This window comes from Emys orbicularis, chromosome 6 (assembly GCF_028017835.1).
Source record: "Emys orbicularis isolate rEmyOrb1 chromosome 6, rEmyOrb1.hap1, whole genome shotgun sequence".
Lineage (NCBI taxonomy): Eukaryota > Metazoa > Chordata > Testudines > Emydidae > Emys > Emys orbicularis.
The window spans coordinates 70,748,958-70,774,211 of NC_088688.1; the positions used below are offsets into that span (position 1 = coordinate 70,748,958).

At 40.0% G+C, this 25,254-nt stretch overlaps 1 protein-coding gene across 1 annotated transcript in view; it reads right to left on the reverse strand.

The window, feature by feature from the left end:
* The window catches only part of EPB41L4A (erythrocyte membrane protein band 4.1 like 4A), a 207,267-nt gene extending 182,715 nt beyond the window's left edge, over nt 1–24,552 (reverse strand). Inside the window, exon 1 of the mRNA XM_065406716.1 lies at nt 24,454–24,552. Coding sequence (XP_065262788.1) covers nt 24,454–24,552 — 99 coding nt within the window. The remainder of the gene's footprint in view (nt 1–24,453) is intronic.
* Between the last annotated feature and the right edge of the window lie 702 nt (nt 24,553–25,254).

Consider the following 25,254-nt stretch of genomic DNA (forward strand, 5'->3'; position numbering starts at 1 on the left):
AAATAATCCACTTTCCCACTAGACAGAATTGGAATACTGCTACCTTTGTTGTCTGCTATGCCTTGCATTTGATTCTCCGCCATGCTATTCAGCGCAGAGATCAGCGAGTATAAAGCAATAGTATATCTCTTACTCATGAAACAGGGCACTCTGTCAGATTTATCCCTGGTGTAACTCTGTTGAGTTAGTGGAGTTACACACTAGGAATGAATCTGTCCTTTACAGTGTGGGCACTACAGTAGTGCACTCATGATTAGTGCATAAAAGAAAATGGAGGTTGGATAGTCTTCAACAGTGGTATCCATGCTGAAAAGGTTGAGAACTTAACATATTATTTCAAGAAGATCAAGGGGCTACAATCAATATTTTGGGAGCAAATGATCTTTCCTGTTCTGCTCCCTTTGCACTGCTCAAACTGTGTAAAGAGAGTGGAAACCATCCACAAGTCCCCTGCTGGTGATTCCCCCACCCCAGAGAAAACCCCTGTAGGCACAGAGCCAGCATAGCTTGCTCTCATGTCTCTCTCCCATCAGGGGTTTTCTAGGGGTGGGGAAAGGGAGTGGCAGGAATGCTGAGTTCTGGCTAAAGCCACATGGCATAATGGTTCCTTGGGGATCATAGCAACTAAAGCAAATTAGAGCAGTCCGCTGGCTGCTCTAACCTAGGCTGGGGCCAAATGAGCAAAGCCATAACAAGTTATTGTTTCTCAGCTCCTTTTTAACTCCCCTGAGCTGCCCTAGGTAGCTGTGTAGGGGAACAGAGCCAACATTTGCTGGCACTCCCCTAGGCTCAGGCAGAGCCAGGCGAACTACTATTCTGCTCCCTCTGGGAATCCCACAGCCTGGCAAGGAAGCAGGCACTGGAACAGCCATAGCTATTCTCCTCCCTCACTTGCAATGAAGTACACAGCTTTCAAAGGGGTTGCTGAGCAGCTATATTAGGGAAAAGAACAGCAACTTCCTGTGTTGCCAACTCACATGATTGTATTGTGAGTCTCACAATAACTGGTGGGGGGGTTTAAAAGCTTGTGGAGTCATCTGATTATGTAAGACACTCAGTTTTCTGTTAAATTAATAAAAAAAGTTTCCAGGACTCATATTTGCAGATGAAAGCTTGAAACATGAACACTGAAAGGTTCAAAAACCAGAAGGCAAATTTAAAAGAAAAAAAAACACCCCTAATTTTTTTTTTTTAAATCTAATGAATTTTTGGTGCCTGACATTTTATTTGTATAATTATTGGGAATGGCTATATTGAGCTTTGCAGGACCACTCTGGGGCTGTCTCTGCATGGAAGCAACTGGGGAGTCAGTGACCTTTGTCTCCTTCCAACAGCGAGGGTCTGATTCAAACACTTCAGTTTCAAATCCTAGGATGCAGCTCAGGGAACACATTTTCTATTCTTAATCAAATACAAATTTCCTTCTTAATGCAGTTGCCACTGAAGGGCAATATTTAGAACTCTGTGATACCTTCCTCTGAAACATCTGATGCAGGCCACTGTCAGATAGGATCCTGGACCAAATGGACCCTAGTCTGTTCCAGTCTGGAAATTCCTATGACTTTATAAACTTGTCCACACTATAAAAATTATCTATTGCTCACAAACAGGACATATGCTCTCCTAATCCCAGTGAGTGGGGGAGGGGAGCCTGCACATCTTTCAGGATTAGATGCAGAGGGTGAGACTGGAAGGCCATTGCTTACCACTTGCACTCTCAGCTTTTCCTGGTGCGGACTTCTTTCGAAAAGTAACCTCAAGAGCCTGGGGATTTCCACAGTTCCCCTGGGGAGCTCTTCCCAGCTGCTGCTACTGTTCCCGATGCAGAAGAAGGAGGGGAAGCCACTGGGCCCAGTGCCCAAAGTGGTTCCTTCTAGAGGAGGGGTTAGAATAACCTGACTTGCCCCCATCACCTTTGGCTGTAACTGGTGTTCACTGCTTTGGGGATTTAATTTAAAAATTATTATTAATAAATAATAATATTTCCAAAAGAGGATAAAGCCCAAAAAGTTCAGAAGGTTCAGTATTCTGCCTGTTTTGAAGTGGTGTCAAACTTAAGACATTATCTATTCCTTCTTTCACTCCAAAGGTCCAGCAGCAGACTGAATGTTGCAAAATATGTAAATTTTCTTCTCATGTATAACCTTTTGCTTGGCTGAATACAGAACACTTGCTTCAATTTTCTTTTCAACAAAAGCCTTCTTCATAAGGAGCACAGCATGTCTTTTCATCTGTGTCTGAAGGCACAGGTTTGGAAACAAAAGCAGTCAGCCTTTCTTAAAGTTATCACCCTTATTCTGGATCACTGAGTACTCTTTCCTTCTCTTACATAAAAGACCTCAGAGATTATACTGTTTTTAACATCATCTTTATTGACTGGCTTCGAACAGCAGTGCCCATAAGATCTCTCAAATGGAGAGGAGGGTGTGATATATTACAATACTGTTAAGAAAATATTAACCTGCTCCTGCCCTGTCTGTCTATTCCCTTCAGTTGTTAATCTCTCTCAAACTCATAATCTGAGCTTCATCTCTCCTTGCTATCAGCTGAAAAGGAAACAAGGGTTCAAGAATCCACTCTCCTCTCATTTAGGGCAGGGAGACCTTTTCTGTAGTAATTACCTGAAAGGATAAAGAAGATTCCAGACTCCAGCATGAAGGACAGTGTGCAAACTATCCCAAAACAATCTTTAATCGTTTCTTTTTAATAGAGATGATTGGAAAATGGTAAGTAATTTTTTTTCTTTTGATTTTTTTTTTTTTTTTTTGGCAGAAATGCAGATTTGTTTGGTTTTTCTAAACAATGTTCACAGACATTTTCTGAGTCTTTGATGAAAGAACAAATGTTTTTTCAACAGAAAAATGAAAATTTCAACATGAATAAACATTTTTCACAAACATGGCCATTTTTCACCAAAAATAATTTCCACCAGCTCTATATTTTAACCCAGTATACAAAGGTTCCTGGAACACACAGAAGCCATGCAAGGAGGCAAAGGATGATTTGACTCTCTTCCTCCTCCTCCCTCCCACCTTCCCCCGCCCCCCCCCAAGAGAAAGGTTGATTTAGGGATTTAAACAAGACGACTTGTTCACTGAAGGTAAACCAGACAACAGTGTGCTTTTCATTATAGATGAGTTCAACACAGATTAGACTGTCATAGGCTGAGCCAATGGCATTTTGTATTCCCCTTTCATTTTTTCTGTTTGTGGATGGTATCTAGGTCAGAGTTGAAGCACATTGATAGGGCAGGATAAGGCATCCCCTTTGCTGCTGCCCCTCATGTAGCTGTAGTGTGGACAAAGAGGCTTCACGTTCAGAGGCTCTCAGTCTGGGAACTTTCATAAGCAACAATGGCATTTTAATAAATTACAAAATTAAATAAATATATTTAAACATTATTGTGTTTTATTTACGTCCTATACTATGCATTCTGTCACTAACATTCCAAAACAGCCAAGTTAAAACTTTACTGCACAGGTGTATAAAGAAGCTGTGAAAGCATTCAAAAGGATGCCATTCTTCCACTCTCTCATTATCTCCAGAGTCTGTCATAAGTATGCCCCCTTCCCAATCCTTCTCAATACCCAAATTAGAGTAATTATATATTTTGGATCTAATTCACCACTGAAGTAAGTGGATGCAAATCCAGTGATTTTAGTGGAATTGCTCTTGCTTATGCCAATAGTGGATTTGCCCCTTGACCTGGTATATATTTCTTCCTGCACAACTTTCAGTATATAGAAAAGAGTAGACTCAGTATTGTTACCAATAAAAAGACATCTAACAGACTGCAGCCTATTATTCAATTTCTCAAGCTTGCTCTGATTCATAACCCCTTTCTTGCTCACAGAAGGAATGTAGGATAAGCAAATCCAGCCAAATGGTAGCAAAGTGGTATAACTGAATTTGCTGTGGAGATTGGGTACTGTGTGTACAGAAGATTAAGCAAAAATGTACTGGACCAGTAAAATAACAGGAGCCAGCAAAGTGTCTGTAAACAGCAGGTATATAACATGAAGTTCAACATGCACCCAAACACAGTTTGGAGTCAGCTTAGATCATTATGAATGGTTACCAGAAATAGGAAACCTGATCTGTCTGACAGGCTTTTTGTGTTCGGTACAGGCTTGCAAAGGATTCAGAATACAGGGAAAACGTATTCTCCTCAACTCTTCTGTCCAACCCTCAGACACACTTGCTGTTGTGATTTTCTTTAAAGTGTAAACAAAGGAAGTCTTGTATTCTACCTGTCATGAGCACTAAAGCCATATTTATCAGCAAGAGGGTTCTGAACAGTCATTAAACAATACCTTTGATGTCACAGGTTTGTACTCCCTCAGCCACAATAAGGCATTTGGATTATTTTAAAAATACACAGCAGTTTCCTCCTATACAAAATGAAACAGTAGAGCAAATATTTTCATACAAATCCAGAATGTACATTACACTTCTTATAATTATTGTTTCTATTGTGCTAGTGCCTAAGAATACACATCAGGAATTAGGGCACTGTACAAATAGGCAACACAAAGATAGACCCTGCCCAAGAGAATTCAAAAGCTAGGATTTACACAGTACAAAAGTGAATAAGAAAGAAAAAGAAAGAAAGAAAGAAAGAAAGAAAGAAAGAAAGAAAGAAAGAAAGAAAGAAAGAAAGAAAGAAAGAAAGAAAGAAAGAAAGAAAGAAAGAAAGAAAGAAAGAAAGAAAGAAAGAAAGAAAGAAAGAAAGAAAGAAAAAGAAAGAAAGAAAGAAAAAGAAAGAAAGAAAGAAAGAAAGAAAAGCGGATTATGTCCATTATTTTGGTCACATATACAAAATTTATGCAATAGACTTTTTTCTTATAAATGATTAGCAATAGATAATATATTTTCCTATAAGAATATACAAAAAGGCACCTAAGTCCTGATCTACATGCAGTTTTTGTACTAGTATAACTACTTTGGTTAGGGGTATGACTTTTTTTTTTTTTTAAACCAAAACAGTTATTCTGGTACAACCCCTAGTGTGCACACCTTTAACACAGTATAAAAGTGCTTAAATCATCTGGTTCACAATGAATTATAACAGGAAAAGTAATCTTGAAAACAAAAAAGATGAAAAGGGAAGGATGCAAAGGACCTAATTCTCTTCCTGCTTCAAAAACACTTAAGTAAGGCCTGGTCTACACTACGACTTTAATTCGGATTTAGCTGCTTTAATTCGAATTAACGCTTGACCCGTCCACACAACGAAGCCATTTAATTCGAATTAAAGAGCCCTTTAATTCGATTTCTGTACTCCTCCTCGACGAGAGGAGTAGCGTCAAAATCGGTATTGTTAATCCGAATTAAGGTTAGTGTGGCCGCAATTCGATGTTATTGGCAATTAGATGTTATTGGCTACCCACAATGCAACGCTCTGGAAATCGATGCTACTACGGTAACTTGGACGCACACCACCGAATTAATGGTGCCTAGTGTGGCCAAATACATTCGAATTTATAAAATCGGTTTCCTAAATTCGAATTATATAAATTCGGATTAATCCTGTAGTGTAGACATACCCTAACTAAACTAAAAATCCAGCACAGGGGCCTGAATTCTCAGTTACAAAGTGAATGTGAATGGACAAATATAATTTACACCCAATTTAAGGCCCATTTACAGTGCCAGAACATGGCTTTAATGCAGTGGTCCCCCAAACTGGGGGACGCAGAGGAACATTCGGTTGGGGGAGCAGCCCCCACAGGGCGTGGGGAAGGAGTACCACCCGTCTCTACTCTGCCCCCAGCTCCACCCACAACTCCAGCCCCCAACTCCAGTCCCAGCCACAGCTCCGGCCCCTGGCTCCAACCATGGCTCACAGCCCCAACCACGACCCCGCTCCCGGCCTCAGCCCTCAGCCCCCAGGGGAGCCCAGACAGATTCCATTACTGGTAAGGGGGTGACAGAAACAGTTTGGAGACCACTGCTTTAATCTAAATGAGAATCAGGCCCATAAACTAATAGCATGAAGCAACTAGGCATTGTTTTTTATCCAACAATAGAAACAGAAGATCAAGGATTAGATATTGAATAGTGTCTGTGAATCAAAAAAAGAGAAATCAAATCAAATAACTAAATGTAAGTGAAAGTGAATTAAAAAGTTTTAAGGAACAGCTGCTCTTGCTGATACAAAGAAATGTCTGACTCTAAGCCATATTATAATACTTTACATAGGAACTAATTAAAATATATTTTCAAAAGGAGGATTTGACAATCACAAAGCCATTTGTTGCATTTATGAACTGCTACTGAGTTTATAATGGTCACAGAATTGTAACACTTGTGAACTGTGGGTTATAGACTCAGATACCATGAAGGGGAGGCAGAAAAAAGACTCGGGATCATTAAGATATAGGGGGAAATATATTTTTTTAAATTTTAGGTGTCATAGGAAATGAAATCATATAGGTTATAAAGATTCCCATACAACAGACAGACACACAACAAAACAAAACAAGCCTTTGTCAAGACTAAACAAAATCTTTTCAGTTATAGCTCTTTTTCTAAAAGCAACCTTCTCCTAGGGAACTAAATCATCCTGGGCTACAGAAATCCTCTGAGTAGGTTAAACTTCCAGATTTGACTAAGACTCTCATAACTAGAGCAAACCTCTACCCAAGGCTCTTGTTCTACCTATAACAAGACTTCCCAATCGCAGTGTTGTCAGTTCTCACAATTTTAATACAAGTGTCATGATTTTGGTGTTTCGCAAAGTTATAACCAACTAAAAATGGTGTCCTATAATGCGAAACATCAGGCAATCTTAACTATAGGTGGTGCTACCACTTCCGAAGCAAATCAGCAGGTTACTAGTTTGAAATGTTGATAACTTAGAGGGTTATCTTTTTCTTCTTCCTTGCCCGTCAGCTCTCCCTTCTCTTTTTTCAGTCTGTACATCTACACATAATGCTATTATTCATCATTGTATGCTCTAAATACAGCATACAATGTGGTAAAGCTCAGACTCTGTAGCCTTAAAATATTGCAGAGGTGATATCAAGAACCACCATTATATATCTCCAAGATGCAGTACTTTCAGCTCCAAGTAGTCAAAAATCATGAGACAGGCCCCCAAATCACAAGATTTTTTTAAAAAATAATAAATGTATTAGCCTTGTAGTGTTTGAATCTTTGGGATTCACATTTACAAGCTTTTCTCCACTACCTAAGGGCTACAAGTTTACTTTTTTTAAAATGAAAGCTAAGGTTATCACATAATCACATGATTCCTGCAGCTGAGGCTTTAAAAAAAACACCAAAAATTTTGTGACACACAATAAAAATCACAAAAGTGAGCCAGACTGAGATGTTGTCTTCTATGCTTTTAGGAGAGGAAGCTCTAAAAGGAGGTCAGTGAGTAGACTGACTACCGGTTAAACTAGTAGAAGGGTAGGAGACAGCTTGAAATTGATTGTATACAAGCTATGGTTACTGTAGCCTTCAACTCAGAGAGCAAAATTTAAAGAAAGGAATTTGTGATCTTTTGCATCCAAAACCTATTGGTTGCAACCAATAGTAAATTTCCCAAAGACATCAATGACATATATAAGAATTACTTCACCCAGCCTCTGGGTGGAACATGGCAGCTATTAAACAGTACACAATGCCAGGTAACAGTGCAGAACAAAAATAAAGATTATAGGTGACTGACACTGTAGATAAATTTCTAACCTGTAATTACTTTCTGTCTAACTAGGACACTGGGGTTAAAGTTCCTGCTCTTATGAAATACCATGAACCTTTAATAACTACAACTGGTTGGGTGCTCAGTTTTACATTACATCCAATGCCCCTACCAACATTCTGGAACTGTGATTTAGTACTGACCTAAAGGGAAGAAAGTGCCAGCTACTGAACCACCAACACCATACCAGGCAACCCCTAGATTTTCCCTTCGTGCTCTCCCATGCAAGCACTGGCCAGTGTCTACCCTGCATTATGTGCTTATGAGACCCATGAGAATTCAGCCCAACAAGACCTTTCCTTTCCAGCACATCTATCTACTGTACTTCCTCTCTCATGTTACCATAGAGACAAGGAGTGCTGAAGAGAAATGCTCTTAGTACAGGGTCAACAACAGAAAATGGATCAGGCAAAGACCTGTGGAGAGCATGCATCAATACAGACTGAGCACACCCCTTTCCAAACAGGACAGGATGAAAGGAGAGATGAGAGGAGAGACCAAAGAAGCAAGAGGAGACTTGAACAACTTTTCACCTGCTGACTCAGTCTGTTGAGGAAGATGAATTAAAATACTACCAAAAGGTCAATGAGTTCTGATTCACAAAATACTTGTATCTGGGGTCATACGATAAAACGATGGTTTAACCTCCAGTGGATTGGAGATACCTTTGGCTATATAGTCAAAAGGTCAGAGGGTTATCTGAAACATTTTGAGCCTCCTACCATGCACACACACGCGCACACACACTCTCTCTCTCTCTCTCTCACACCTTGTGACACTCCAACAGGCCTTGGCTTCCTCCCTCCCGACCCACAACACCCACTCCTGATTCCTATCATTACGCTCAGCCGTTGAAATTACCTATGCCTGGGGCCATTCTGTTCAGTATTACATATTCCAGAACATATCTGAGTTCAGCAAGGCTGGGGCCCAGCAGAAAGTCAGGAAATGTATAGGAGGGGATCTTCAGAAGTGGGTGGGGAGGCTGAAAGACAGTAAGAATGGTCTTCTGATTAAGGTATTGGAATGGCACTCAGAAAATCTGGGTCCAATTCCTCGCTCTGACACTCACTTCCTGTGTGACCTTTAGCAAAGGCATTTAACCTCACTGTCCCTCAGTTCCCGATCTACAAAATGAGGATAATCATATTTCCTGTCTCTCAAACTTTCTCTTGTTTATTTAGAGTGTAGATTATACAAGGTATGGACTGACTTCTACTGTGTTGGTATAGGCTCTAGCATAATGGGCCACGATCTCTGTTAGAACCTCTAATTCTACTAGTAAATATAAATCATAATAATACACGGAGGAAAAAATTTATGAGGGAGTATGTCATGTAAGGGGAAAACACTGACTGCTGTCTAAAATCATTCAGAATTGTAAAACTACTTTATAATGTAACTAAATCTCTCTCCTCAAACACAAAATTTCTAAGAAGCCGCAAGAGATGGATGAGAGGAGAGACTTTCAAGATTGTAAATGTGTTCAAACAGAACTCAGGGATTTTGTTTAACCTCAAAGTACATATGAGCCCGTTTGACTTTAAAACAGGAATAAGCAGATTTGTTACTCACTAGGATTGATCTTCAAGTCTATTGTGGGCCTGATTTCACGTATTTGCTCTTTGATCAAGTTTCCCCCATATGTCAATATCTCTGTTGCCATGACACTGTCACATTCAACTGCTTTTTCCACATTTCACAGTGCAAAAGGCTCCATCCATTTCTTCAAAGGTAATCTCATCACAAGTTCTTCAATAGTTTGCTGGACAGAGATTTTAGATAAAGGGATACTTATATTTTCAGAAACTCCCCAGTTAGGTCTGTTCAACTATAACACATTCAAATCTACTTATAAAACAGACTTACATTTTGAGGCATTTAGTTTATTGAGTCATCTTATTAGCCAGTTCACACTTACTACATTAGAAAAGTTCTCCAACAGCTCTCCCGCTATCTTGTTCTTGCTTGACCATTACTCGCTGGGCAAAATCTTAACACAGTAATATAAACCAGTAGCTAAGGGACTAGACACTCTGAGTGCCTCTTCACTCTTCTTTTTAGATGGGAAGAGGGAAATGTCTCTTTCTTGAATACACCCAAGAGGTAGGGTGTTCAACTCCTGGGAACACCTGCATAAGAACATAGCTAACTGTGCCTTTGCATTGGGTCTTGTTAGGGTTACCATATATCAGGTTCCCAAAAAGTGGACACTGCTGGGAGGGGTAATTGTGGGGGAGGAGAGCTTGAGGGGGGGTACAGTTGGGGGGGCGGGCAGGGGTACCTGCAGTGGGGGTACTCACTGGAGGTGGGGGGCAGTGTCACTCCCTGTCAGTGGCAGGGCACAGCAACAGCCCTTGCAGGAACCTTCCTGCAGGACCCCCTCCCCCAGGGCTGAGTGTCAGGGCCTGGGTGGGTGGGATCCAGCAGTTGCAGCTGCAGGGGAATAGACTAATCAGCTGTGGATGCAGGGGAGGGACCAATCAGAAAGCAGACCAATCAGGCCTCTTTCTGAGTTACAGCATCTGCTCTACAAAAATCCAGGACATTTCCTGTTATTTGAAAAATCCACCAGGAGAGAGGACAAAGGCTCAAAAAAGAGGTAATGTCCTGGAAAACCAGGACGTATGGTAACCTGAATCCCCCTGCCCAGTCCCTTTTGGTTTTTTGCCAACTGCTGCCCCAAGACCCACACCATAGAAGAAGAAGTGGTTAAGTTTTATGCTGACCTTTTTAGCATTACACTACCCCAAAGTCCTCTTGGGTTGGGGAGAAGGGACATTATTGGAGAGAACTCATGTACTCCAACTCATTGATTCTGGTCTGCCCTTTCTTCCATAGGAGCCCAAACTCCCCCAACCCCGGTGGAGGGGCTTCGGTGGGTGGGACAATGGTGTTAGAAATGACATGATGGATGCAGCATACCCCTCCTTCCATGCCTCCTCCTGCCTAGATTTACTGATATTTTAATCCCTTTGGTTGCAGAAATGGAAGGGACAGTAGCACCCACCATGACATGTTTGAGCATGACCACCATTCCAGAGCTTCATTATTTTTAATCATTATTATTACTATTATTATTAGAGTAGCATCCAAAACATGCTAGATATTGTACAAATAGGTAAGTATACTGAAGAGTTTACAAACTAAGAAATCTATACCTGTTCTAAGATCTATCTTATGAATAAGATTTTCAAAAATGGGTGCCTAATGTGAGGCTCCTAAATCCACGTTTAAGGTCCTAAACAAGTGACCTGATTTTCAAAAGTGCTGAGCACCTTGCATCGCCTATTGATGTCAGTGCTCATGACATTAGCCTATATCAAACTGATGCAAAACACAATACTGCGATTCATTACGACAAACCAAAATGTTTAAGTTAAGGTTAACCCAACCCAAAACAAAATATTTTGTTTCAGTTTTCCCAATGGAAATAAATAAAGTCAGTAAATTTGATTTTGTAGAAATTGTATTTTCTGTGAAAAAAACAATAGGAAATACAAAGTTCATTAAAAACAACTTCTGTTGAAATGCTTCACACTGCAGCACTGAGATTGTGAATTAAACTGACTAACCCAGTATGAAACGGATAATTTTCCTTGTCTAAAATGAGAGCAATTCGAAAAGTAAACAGCATCAATAGCAAAAAATAAATGGGATCTTTAATATTCTTTCAGTTCTACTAGTCTGTAACAAGGTGATATTATCACGGACAGGGAAATGATTTTGTTTACAATATATGAACCTGATTCTGATCTCACTGGGTATGTCTACATTGCATTGTAAACCTGGTCTCAGTCACAGGTTTGAGCCCACATCCCCTACCCTTCACACACAAATCTGTCTGACTTGGGTCCTGAGTGCTTCCTGACCCAAGTCCTAGGACCCATCTGAAGGGGTGGGTCTGAGACCAAGTCCCAGTGAGACTTGGGTCCGAGCCCTGTCATTTTGCAATGTGGATGCAGCTCAAGCTGCAGACCCAAGTCCCAAGACCTGCATAGTGCAGTAGGGACACGTTACCATGGTTGAAACACCTAGGTCCAGCAATTGTAAACCCAGGTTTATCATGCTGTGTGGATGCTCAAGAAAGCCCACAAGCATGGGTCCCACGGACCCAGGTTTACAATGCAGAGTACACATACATATTTAGACCAATATGAATGAGCAGTAACTGCACTGAAATCAACAGTTACAGTAACGTAAATTGGAATAAGCGAGATCAGAACCTAGCTCAATGGATTTTTAATTTGACAGACTCCCTTTTCACTTAATCCTGCCAGATGCTAAGCATGCTGGCCCCAATCCAGTGAAGCACATAAGACATGTTTAAGCACATTAGTAGTCGCACTGAAGTTTATTACAAGTTACTCACAGATGCTACAGATTTCTGACCTCCAAACGCCTGTATTGCATGCAAAGATATAAAAGACCCTCCTTTGCCATTGCTAAGAGATTCATGCAGCAAAAGAATTCCTCCTTGAGACCTTTTAGTTCTTATTTTCCAGGAATACACTGAGGATAGAGTACTGGGGCATTCATTATCGAATGTACAACCCAGCCACAAGCCTCCTGCTGATTTTACCCACCCATCTGAAACTTCATAAACAGGAAGACAGATTACTTTCTTGTTTCTGGCTTATAAACAAAGAGTCATTCATCACCTTCTTGAGAAGAGAAGGTAAACACCATCAGCCAAAAAAACCCTCTGTCTGCCTTTTCTCTGTATTACACTAAACAACACTATCAAACTCAACATGTTATGATCTTGGAATATTATTTAGCTAAACAAGTGTTTTAAAATTTCTCTCAATATGGATGGCCCTGTTATTAAACATATATACTCATTATCGACATCTCATAGGATGGATTACTTGCCATATGTGCACGCACACACATACACATTCTTCAGTACACAGTAAGAGATAAAGACTACGATTTCACAAGGATCAGAAGAAGGAAGGAAAAGATAATAGGAGTCGTCATTCCAAACAATCCAAATTTTAAAAAGTAAGCCATAAATTTTTTTTTTGAAATCTGGGAGCATTTATTAATGATGCAGTTAACCCAAGATTTCACTGAACAACATTTAACTTGGTTGCATTACAAGGCTAATCTTTGCTAAGGGATGACTCCTCAGTTATGCATTAAACATAAACAGACTTCTCTTCAAAAAAACAGACAGGCTTGTCAAATTTTGTCACTTCTTTTCCATGACAATATGTATTACTAATTAAAAAAAAAAAACCGCTTTCATTGAGATTTTAGTTGCCATTCCTAAAAGAGAACTATCAATGTTCACATTTAACAAGAGGAATTTTCTATTCTGCCCTGTCACCATAGCCCATCTTTTCCTCTCTATTCTGTCTTCTGTATTCAGCTCGTTTTGCCCCCACACCTCCAATTCTACCATTTCTCTTTTCCTTTTCTCCTTTTTGATTACTGATTTTAAATCCACTTGCTATTGTGACCACTGCTACCATTGGTCTCTGTCCATGCCAAGCTGTGCTGTACTGGCCCTTCCTGTCTTACAAACAGGAAGGAAGTATTCTGCCTCCAAAAGCGCCATTTGAGCACAGTAAACTTAAGTATAGCTGGAGCAGAAGTTAAAAAAATGCCTGGTTTACAGTCAACAGAATTTTTTTTTTTTTTTTTAAAGATGAGTGACCAAGTTTTATCCAACATTCTGCCAAAAATCAAAATTTGTTTTGAAAAGTGGAGTAATATCACCCTCACGACCAGGTACAGGAGTATGTTCCACACGTCAGAAAAGTATGTAGACTCTCCTTCAACAATACTGCAATAAAAACCAATAGCATTTAGTAACCTTCTGAATTAGTAGCTCTGTCTTTTGGATACTACTATAGGTTATCCACTTCTATGCGACAATGTGGAATGATCTAGAGCAGTGTTTCTCAACGACCGGTCCATGGACAGGCGCCAGTCCCTGAGATCAAAAGGCACACTTTAGACCTGTGTTTCTCAACCTTTTTGGACCCCAATGCCCAGAGGGTTCAGCAGCACCAACAAGAGATGATGTGAAGGCAGCAGCAGAAACATAAGTACAAGCAGACTATATTTAGGCTGTCGCCTTGCCTTAAACTATTAAGTGAATTGTATACTGGATGAAGTACAAAATATGCTATCAGTATTAAGCCTTTGTATCTGGTCCAAAAGGGGAAATCATTTGCAAATATTTGAAACATTCACTGATAAACACAGTCTGCCAAACCCTGCCCAGATGTTGGTGCATAATTACTCACTTTGGAAGATGTTGTTGTTGAATGTAGCTAATACATATGCCTTACCATTAAAAAAAGGGGGGGGGGGGAGAGGGAGAGAATGAAGAAAACACCCTTAAGGGGAAAAATGGATTCAAATAAAATATTTGAGAATGGGACCAGGAAAGTAAAATTATTGGTAGCTTCTCATCTTTCTAGCAGCTGTTAGTGATTACTGCCTAGTTTTTATTTCTGACACAAGTATAATATTGTCCTGGCAATAGAAATTTCACAAAGTGATGTCAGTTGTAGTTTTCATCATTTTCATTAAATTCTCTCTCTCAGGTATTTCCTGAATGATATGGTCCCTTTAAGAGCTGAAGATTTTCCTCCAACTTCACGTGACTGCATTTCATAATTTCTGTTAATTCACCAGTTAGTAGTTTTATTAGAGTTAGCAATTTTTAATAGGCTAAACAAAATAAGGTTTATGATTAGATGTCACATCTTGGTATTTTAAATGTATTTAAATTTTGTTTTTACTCAGTCAAATATATGTGACTTTTTAAATCTCAAAACTATAGAAATCCAAAAGATAAAAAGACTTAATAAAACTACTATCTCTGTTTATATTTTTCCTGACTGTACTAGGAAATCACTGCTCATTAAAACCACCAAACATCTGACAATGTTCTTACTCAAACCTCAGGTTGATTAAGAGGTAACGTCATTTAAAAGTTAATGGGTTTTTGTCTTGCTGTCAGACTGGTTTCATTAATTTAGTTAAGTGCACCTAGGGAAAAAGAAAGTGTCTCAGTATTCATTCATTACATGGTTATTCCTTGGAGGATTCAAAATTGCTGGTCTCATCTGTAAAGACACTGAAGAAATTAGTAATCTATTTCAAATATGTGACAGTAATTTTGAAGAGTGGTTAATTTATGGCAAGGTTTGTGAAGTCCTTTGTTCCTTTTACTCCTTCCTAACTGGATGACAAAAATGTGGAAAGGGCTGATTACATATCCAACTACTTGTATTCTATGAACTCTGATTTCTCAGTATTATTTTAAATCAATGTTGTAAAACTTCCCAATGAAATAGAAATTTTTCTTACCATGTTGTATTAAAATAGATCAATTTAAACTTCTGCCTTTAAATGTTTTCTCTACTATTGTTATAAATAACCCTTAGAAGTACGATTTAATTGAGATTAAAGAAAAAAATCTATTTTTCCAATTTATTTACATTGCATATTTGACAATATTTTGTGTATGGTCATTTTCCCCTATTGTTTGTGTGGATCTTTCACACAGCAATAGGCAACTGATACTTTGTATTTGTCTGTTGTTTTGGGATGGGGGGAAGGAACGTAAAATCACAAAGATTCCAAGAACAACTTAGAGACAGGTGCAGTACTTTTAAGCTAGTTTTTGTTGTTGTTGTTGTTGTTGTTGTTGTTAACTAGATCAAAAATAAATTTCAAGTTGAGGTCCCTTTAACTTGGGTTTACTTTTTTGTTAATCATTCTTTACAAAATAATAATATTCTGAATTTCTAAAGGATTTCTCTATCCAGAACAGGCCTTTTAATACTATACCAGATAGGATAAGGGAAACAAAAACCAGACTAATTTCCATGTAGAGCAATGACAATAAATTACAATTCTGTAGCTCAGAGACAGAAATTACACTTTCCAGAATTATCACAGGTGGAAAATCTTTGTAGTTTAGTGTTAACAGAATTTGCAGGATTTTTTAAAAGCATACTTCCATAACTAAGTGAATTTCTTATCACAAAAATAATACTTTGGATTTTTTAGAGTTGAGAAATATACCATATAGCAAAAATCAGTATCAACAACGGAGTCCCTGCTTTCCATTTCCATATACCATACTAACACTATGTACGAGAGAGAGAGAGAATACTAACAAACACAATATACTAACGCTCATTTGAGTTTTTAACCCAAGTTTCTTTATCAGGCTTATTACAACAAATGATGGCTTTGTACGCAGTTTTATACCCAACTTCCATACACATCCATTATGTATTTGCCTCAAGGAAATAGACCTTTTGTAAACAGTCCAGTGAAGTCAATGGAGCTATGCTAATTTATGCCAACAAAAAATTTAACCAACAAGGTGTAGTATTTTGAAAGTGTCAAATCTGTGATATCTGAATTGCCTAAAATTCAAGTTTAGTTAGAAAAATAATGTTAATCTCTACAAACTGACTGAAAATAACCCCAGAAATAATTACAAGAGTTCGTGTCCCAGCTAACTGACGATTGCTGGATATTAATTTAAATCATATAGTCAAAACTTTCCAAAGTGTCGTTGCTTTCAGCAAATGCATAATTTTTGGAGACCTGGAAAATATCTTCATTAAAATCTTTGAATTTGGTTGGCTAAAGCTAAGCACCTAAATAAGTGGTCTGATTTTTAAAGATTCTGAGAGGTATTTTAAAAATTTGGACCTCATTTTATTTGCTTCTCAGTGGGAGATTATTATGGTACAGGAAAATATGCAACAGATTTGTTCATGTTTTAATTTACAAAATAGACAAGTGCCTTCATAGGGAGTTCTGTTTAAATTAAACAGGATTTGGCCAATAATGTAATTTGTAAACATGGGGTGAAATTCACTCCTGTATAGAGGACTACACAAGGTCCAGACACCACAAGTCCCACATAAGCCCACCACAAGTCCCACATAAGGTTTCAGTGGTACACAGGCCAGAGTATCAGTGGTTTGATGGTTATATCTGATTACAGAGCTGTTGTCTAATGTGTGCACACTCAGGATATACAACTATCAAGCAAGAATTAGAATAACTGTCCTGTACACAACTTTCATAACTGCAGCTCTGGTGTTGGCCTTTTATCCTGTGAATGTTAATTAAATAGGGCAGGGGTTCTCAAACTTCACTGGACCGCAACCCCCTTCTGACAACAAAATTTATACATGACCGTGGGAAGGGAAACCAAAATCTGAGCCCTGCCGCCCTGTGGGGGGGCCAAAGCCAAAACCCAAGCCCCGCCCTCTGGGGGGGGACAAAGGGCTTCAGCCCCTTGCAGGAAGCATCAAACTTGAGGCCTGCCACCCAGAGCTGAAGCCCTCAGGCTTCAGCTTTGGCTCCGAGTGGCAGGGCTCAGGCTTCAGCTTTGGTTCCGGGCCCCAGCAAGTCTTACACCAGCCCTGGCAACCCCATTAAAAAGGACTTGCGACCCACTTTAGGGTCCCGACCCACAGTTTGAGAACCACTGAAATAGGGCTTAAGTGGAACACTGGTCTTGGGCTGGCCTAGTACATAGGGATGAATTTCACACACAGCGAATATTTTAAAAGTGTATTTCTTGTTAGCCTCAGACTTAAACCTGTTATTTATTATAACACTGAGATTTCTGTGCTTTAGAGAAGTAGCTAATGTTTTCCTAAAATAGTAATCCTTATTACAAGGAAGACAGAAATACAAAACAGGACAGGGCTGTTTCAGAATAGTTTGATATTATTCTGAACAAATAAACCTGTTTTCTTCTGCAGAACTTCCATTCCATTTCCAAGAAAAATAAATATAGAAGAATTTCTGAGATTCTTGATATCTTGTATTACAAGCTACCAGTTCTTTCTGAAATCTAATGATTGATCTGTACCACCAAGTAAACTCTAAATCAGCATTTTATAATGAGCTACATAACCATAGCCTCTGATTCCTAAACCATGGCAAAACCAGATTTGCAATAAGTAAAGCTGTGCACAGGGAAAATGACTAATTCTTAACAGAAGAATCATATATTAATATGTAATGTTTGGCAACATCTCCGTAAATGATCAAAACATTGATGACATGTTTTGTGACACTAACAAATGGGCTAAGCCTGTTTGAAATAAACTATCTCTACCATAAAACCTGCTTAAATTACCGTTTACAACTGTGGAAACTAGTCAAAATAACAGTATTGGGAAACCGGTTATTTCCTTTCGATAAACAACCAATTTCTAACTCATTTATAGTACAAGGCTTTCAACCACCCGTTTCTCAATTCATCTGTTTAATTCTAAGAAGGAAGAAGGAGTTCTTTTATGTGACAGTAGAGATCCTACCTCTATCTTACCAGTTTAATATACAAATGGCGCTATATACATAGATATATGTGCCATATTCACAAAGCTTGCCCTTTAAATAACTTGTATTGGATTAAGAATACATTGCTTTATGATCTCACTATATTTATTCTCTGAACTGCATCTCTAGGCACAACGTACGACAACAAAATCAAAATGTGAACAACATGTATAAGGCTGGTTCCATTCCATGCCTTCTCCTGGTTATTTTGCCTGCTTGTACATGAAATAGTGGTCCTTAAAGCTAGACAGCCAACCTTTTCATTTTCACATGACTGAACTTTTTTTTTTTTAAATGAAGATGCAAGAGAAGAATGATGAGCTATCAGAAACAAAATAAGTTTTGGTGACTACAAGAAATATAACATTACAACGCTTCCAAATTGAGTGTGGTCCACTGGATAGGGGCATGGGAGTAGAAGTTGGAGAGTCGGGGTTCTGTTCCTGACTCTGCCATTGACCTGCTGTGCGATCTTGGCCAAGCCACTTCACCTTTCTGTGACTCGGTTTCCCCACCTGTAAAATGGGGATAACGATACTTTCCTTTCTTTGTTAAACACTTTGAGGTCTAAACGTGGAAAGCGCTAAATATTATTAAATTGGGACTCAGAGCTGTAATCTTGTGAACCTCTACTCATTTTGTTAGTCTGTAGTACAATCACAAATCCATTCCTGTAGTGAAATAACATTTATTAATACACCCCTCAGTTGTCATGATCATTATTCTGTATTGCTGATAGTCCTTGTCATACACAATAAACCTGCAGCCTTTACAGAAATAATGGTATTGCTTGAAGCAATAGGTAAGAACATAAGAATGACCATACTGGGTCAGATCAATGGTCCATCTAGCTCAGTATCCTGTCTTTCGACAGTTGCCAGTGCCAGATGCTTCAGAGGGAAGGAACAAAACAGGGCAATTATCAAGTGATCCATCCCCTGTCGTCCAGTCCTAGCTTCTGTTAGTCAAAGGTTTAGGGACATCCAGAGCATGGGAATGTGTCTCTGGCCATCTTAGCTAAGAGCTGTTGATTGAGCTATCCTTCATGAACTTATCTAAGTAATTCCTTTTTGAACACAGTTATCCTTTTGGCCTTCACAACATCCCCTGGTAACAAGTTCCAAACATTGACTCTGCTTTGTGTGAAGAAGAACTTCCTTATGTTTGTTTTAAACCTGGTGCCTATTAATTTCATTGGGTAACCTCTAGTTCTTGTGTTATGTAATAACACTTCCTTATTCACTTCTTCTCCACACCACTCATGATTTTATAGACCTCTATCATAGCCACCTTAGTCATCTCTTTTTTTCTAAGATGAACAATCCCAATCTCTATAATCTCTCCTCATATGGAATTTGTTCCATGCCCTTACTCATTTTTTTTACCCTTTTCTATACCTTTTCCAATTCTAATATATCTTTTTTGAGATGGGGTGAACAGAACTGCACGCACTATTCAAGGTGTGGGCACACCATGGATAGATATAATAGCATTATGATATTTTCTGTCTTATCTATCCCTTTCCTCATGGTTCCTAACATTCTGTTAGCTTTTTTGACAGCTACTGCACATTGAGTAGATGTTTTCAGAGAACTGTCCACAATAACTCCAAGATCTCTTTCTTGACTGGTAATAGCTAATTTAGACCCCAGCATTTTGTACATATAGTTGGACCTTTCCTTTTATCCCATGACTGCTTACTCTGCATAAGCCTTGTCAAAGGCTTTCTGAAAGTCCAAGTACACTACATCAGCTGGATCACCCTTGTCCACATGCTTGTTGACACCTGCAAAGAATTCTAATAGATCTGTGAGGCATGACTTCCCTTTATATATCTGATAGAAACTACAGTAAAGAACAGAATTATCAATTTGTCTAGTACTGAAGTTAGGCTTACTGGTCTGTAATTGCCAAGATTATTTCTGGAGCCTTTTTAAAAATTGGTGTTACATTAGCTATCCTCCAGTCATCTGATACAGAGGCTGACTTAAGCTGTGGGTTACATACCACACTTAGTAGTTCTCCAATTTCATATCTGACCTCTATTCATACTTCAATCTGGGACAGTTCCTCAGGTGTGGAAATGTCTTGAAAAGCTTACATTTATCCTTTGAGGTATTTTCAAAAATATACATAAATACTAAATCAAATACCCAGTTCAGATTCATTGGAGACACCACCAAATTGTCTAGGATTAACTATTATTTATAAAAATTAACTATTTTTATCAACACTTAAGAGTTTTCCCTTCTTCTTGGGCAGTTCAAGGTTTGTTAAACAGTACTTGAGACATTCCCCCCACACCCACACATCATTAGACCTAATTAAAAGTATGAGCGCAGAGGAGAGGGTAGATCCATGATGTGAAGCTCCAACAGAAGCTTTGATACAGAGCAAAAAGATAAATAGAAAGGCTTATAACCTGTACCTTATGCCAAAACAGAAATATTATCATAAAACAAAGTAAACCAAACTAATCCCTGGATCTCTAAATGTATACATACAAATAAAGTCACTAACATGAAAAATACTTTAATGATATAGAAGTAAAGTTAATGAGTCAGTTCGAACTTTCAGCTGATAAAATATTAGTAAACCTGCTTATTTCAAGGTTAAAATGTCAAATAACGTATTATCAACAAAGACCTGTGTTACAGAGAAATAATTACAAAACTTATTGTAAATGGAAATCTATGGTTAGAATAAGTTAAAACAGACCATTCCTTTCACTGAACTCCATATGGCTCCAACCCTGAAAAAGATTTGCATGTGGGCCCTTATTTTCATGTGGAGTCCTGACTTCAACAGGAACTATGTAGGCATAAGGACCCACACATACCAGTGCCCTTTCAGGATTGGGAGGGTCTATGAAATTACTCATAGGAAGTGAGGGAGGTTATTCATAGAGTTCCTCTAGGCTCAGATTGGGCACCAAGATTTAATATTTGCACTAATAACCACGAAACAAAAAGTAGGAGTGTGCTAACGGCTGAAACAGAAATTGGCTGAGGACAGACTATCTTATGAGAGGAGACTAAAAAGCTTTGCTTGTTTGGCATAGCAAAATGAAGGCTGAGGGGAGATATGATTGCTCTCTATAAATATCTTGATGGGAGGGAGGGTATAAAATACCAGGAAGAGAAAAATGCTATTTAAACTAAAGGACAATGTTGGCAAAAGAACAAACAAGTGTTAACTGGTCATGAATAAATTTAGGCTGGAAATTAGAAGGGTTCTACATCAGAGGAATCAGGTATTAGTAGGAGTGTTCTAAGCAAGATCCCAGAAGTAATTCTTCCACTTTACTCAGCACTGATAAGGCCTCAGCTGGAATACCGTGTCAAGTTCTGGGCACCACACTTAGGAAAAGATGTGGACAAACTGGAGAAAGTCCAGAGTAGAGCAACAAAAATGATTAATGGGCTAGAAAATACAAGGAAAGATTTAAAAATTGGGTTTGTTTAGTCTGGAGAAAAGAAGACTGGGGGGGGACCTGATAATAGTCTTCGAGTACATAAAAGGTTGTTATAAAGAAGAGGGTGATAAATTGTTCTCCTTAACCACTGAGAACAGGACAAGTAGTAATGGGCTTAAATTGCAGCAAGAGAGATTTTGTTTAGACATTAGGAAAAACTTCCTACCTAAAAGGGTAGTTAAGAACTGGCACAAATTACCTAGGGAGGTTATGGAATCTCTGTCATTGAAGGTTTTTAAGAAAAGATTAGACAAGCCACTATCAGCAATGGTCTAAATCAATGGTTTTCAACGGGGGGTCCATAGACTCTGTCTAGGATTTCCAAAGGAGTTCATACCTTAAAATTTTTTAGGCATCCACAAATGAAAAAAAGGTTGAAAACCACTGGTCTAGATCAGGGGTTCTCAAATTTCATTGCACCACAACCCCTTCTGACAACAGACATTACTTCACGACCGCAGGAGTGGGGACCAAAGCCTGAGCCCACCCGAGCCCCACTGCCCCGGTAGGAGGTCCAAAACCCAAGCCCCACAGCTCTGGGCAGGGGGGGACAAAGCTGAAGCTCAAGAGCTTCAGCCCCAGGTAGGGGGCCTGCAACCTGAGCCCTGCCACACAGGGATGAAGCCCTCAGGCTTTGACTTCAGCCCTGGGCCCCAACAAGTCTAAGCCAGCCCTGGCAACCCCATTCAAAAGTGGTCGCGACCTACTTTGGGGTCCCAACCCACAATTTGAGAATCACTGGTCTAGATAATACTTAGTTCCACTCAGTGCAGGGGACTGGACTAGATGACCTATCAAGGTCCCTTCCAATCCTACATTTCTGTGATTCTGGAACAGCGTTCCTATAGGAGTAATGGGGGGAAAACAACCTAATTAGTTTTAGGGTGGATCTTGATAATTTTATGAATGGGATTATATGATGGGGTTGCCTGTAGTAGCAGGGGACTGGACTTGATGATCCAACAGGTCCCTTCCAGTCCTGTGTTCTATGCCATCTCTCTGTAGGATACTCCTTTTATATCTCCGAGTATCTGTGTTTACGAGCAACCATATATGTAATTTAACATATATTATAATAAACTATATCAAAATTTTCAAAACTGCATGCCTAAATTTAGATTTCTAAATCCATATTTGAACACTGAAGTCAAATTCACTGGAAATTGCTTGGTATTCAACTAAATATGGATTTATTAGCCTAATTTCAGGCACCCAGTTTTGAAAATCTTGGTAATACATCTCTATGTAATTATAGGTGGAGCTGGTAGTGCTGCCTTTGCTTAAGGTTGCCCAATACACTTCCTTGCCCTTGTGTCCAACCCTGACCCAAAGTAGTGGGACCTGCTGCCACCTGAGGAGAGCAACAAACCCCACTGGGCCAGGCTGTACTCCATTCTGATCTCATGGCCCACGAATACCAGTTGGTGGCTCACCAATGGAGCCGTGAGCACAGGCGTGTACCTGGTGCAGTTCACAAACTCCCCTGAGACCTGTCCTTTCTGGGGTGAGAGGGAGACCCTGCTGTACATCCATGTAGAGTGCATCAGCCTTCTTCTGGCTCCTCCAGAACTTCTCACTGAGGTTCTGGCGGTACTTTTCCCTGCACCTCCTCATTTACACACATCCCATCAGTTGCCCCACAAAGTCACAGGACCTCCTCGTCAACCTCCTCCTGGCACTGTCCTACATGGCCATCCATCACTCCAGGAGGATGAAGCTGCATCAGAGGCTGAGGGGTGCTCTGAGACTGTGAAGCCTATTTCCATTCCTTTGTTAACTCATGCCTCCAAGTAAAGTTGCTCTGGGTGGTGTCCATTGACTCCTTAGTCAGGCTTAGAGGAGTCATGGGCTCTGTCAGGGGTTCTCTGCTTGGTGTCCCTCTCCAGTTCCCTGATTTTTAACTTCTTACCTCCATCTCATCCTTGATTTTTTCATTTCTTGTCCCTGGAATTTGCTTGTAGCCTGGGTTTAACGGCAGGGCGGGGCATTTAGCTTTGGGAGGGTTTAGGCTCACCATCTCCCAACAACCACAACAGGCGCACACCTTTCAGCTCTCACTCTGAATTCCTAGTTTTTAACTTTTAACCTTCACTTCCATGTCTGTTTTTTCATGTATTGTCCCCAGTACTCACTTGGCAGCCTGAGTCCAATGGCTCCTCCTGCTTGGTGGAGGGGATGGGCATCTGGCAGGGAATGGGCATCTGCCCTAGCCCCCAAAAATAGCACACACCTTTCAGCTTCTGCAACAACTGAGGCAGGGATCTTACAGACTACAGACTCATTCACCACACAACCCTCATTAATTCCCAGAGCACCAACTATTCTGTACTGTGGAAAAAATAGTATATGGTCATAGTTAAACATTTTATCATAGGGCACATGCACAAGGGGACAAATTAAAGTTGCAAAGGCAGCCTTAATTCTGGTATTTTCTAACTCTTAAGCAATGGACTTTGAGCTCTTGGTTTTTTTATGTAATAAATATCTAATACACAATGTCATGAGTCCTTCAGAACAGCTGGAATCTGTTCAAACAAGTGTATGCTATAAAATAACCCATTTAGCCTTAAGAAATTAACTCTAGCAAATCTTTTAGAAGGCCCCACATCGTTAACACATGCTTTTGTGGTGAATTTCTGTCAATGGAGTAACTGAGAATTAAAGTTATGGAATGATTTTCACCTTTTGGGGCTTTTTAAAAAGTATTCACTATTCAAACTTCTTTTCAGTTATCCAAATGTTAATTAAAGTACATAACCCCTCCGTTTCACAGTAATTAGCAGTGAGCATTGATAACCACTCTGGAACAGCACATTCCCAAGCAGAATTTACCCCCCTACTGCTGGGCTTTAGACAAAGCATTTCAAACATTATTGACAAGTGCCTGGGTAACCCTAATGAAAACAACACAGCCTGTGCTTACCTTTATCCCCTGCTGTTGGGTGGTTAGGGTCAACTTGGATTCATCCAGAAGCAAAACCTCACAATAAAATTCCTCGGGGACAGCACAGAAACAACCCATCACTGCTTTGATGTCTGGGGGAAATGGGAACGATAGATAAAGGCGACCCCAAGCTCCAGAAGCGGGAGAAGCAGCGCGTTTAATTAACGCCACCGCTAATGAACAAGAAATGTATTCAGCTCAGCAGTCCCAATGCCACAGAATGATCCCAGGAGATGCAGGCGTGCGGGTACTTCTTGGATGTTGGCAAGCTGAGTATCCAGTTGCTATAAAGATGGTGAACTAAACACTAAGGAACAATTCCTCCCTGGGCATCCTGCAAAAGTCTTCAGCAAGGCCGGGGGGGTTGGAAGCTCCTTCCGCTGCCCTGGGGGAAAGAAAAATCACATTGCAATGGGCCAGGAGCGCGCAGTCCCTGCCTAGGTCCCACCTGCCAAGGTACAGCACAGGGTGTCAGTCTCCTCTCTGTTCTTTAAACCTCTGTGCACATGGGCCGTATTAGCACCCACTGTTCTCCGTACCTGTTCTCACCGTGTCTCCGGGTTAATCATTTGCCACATTCCCACTCCCACCCCATTTCTGAGGCTGCTCTTTTGTGCAGAACGAGAGCACAGCAAGGTAGGGGAGAGCCCCAGACCCACCCCCTCCCCTGCCTTACGGGGGGGGGGGCAGAGAAAGGGGGGCGAGTTACCTAGGCGGAAAGGAGAGCCGCTGGCGGGCAGCTCATGTCGCGGGGCCATGTGCAGAAGTACCCCGCTTCGC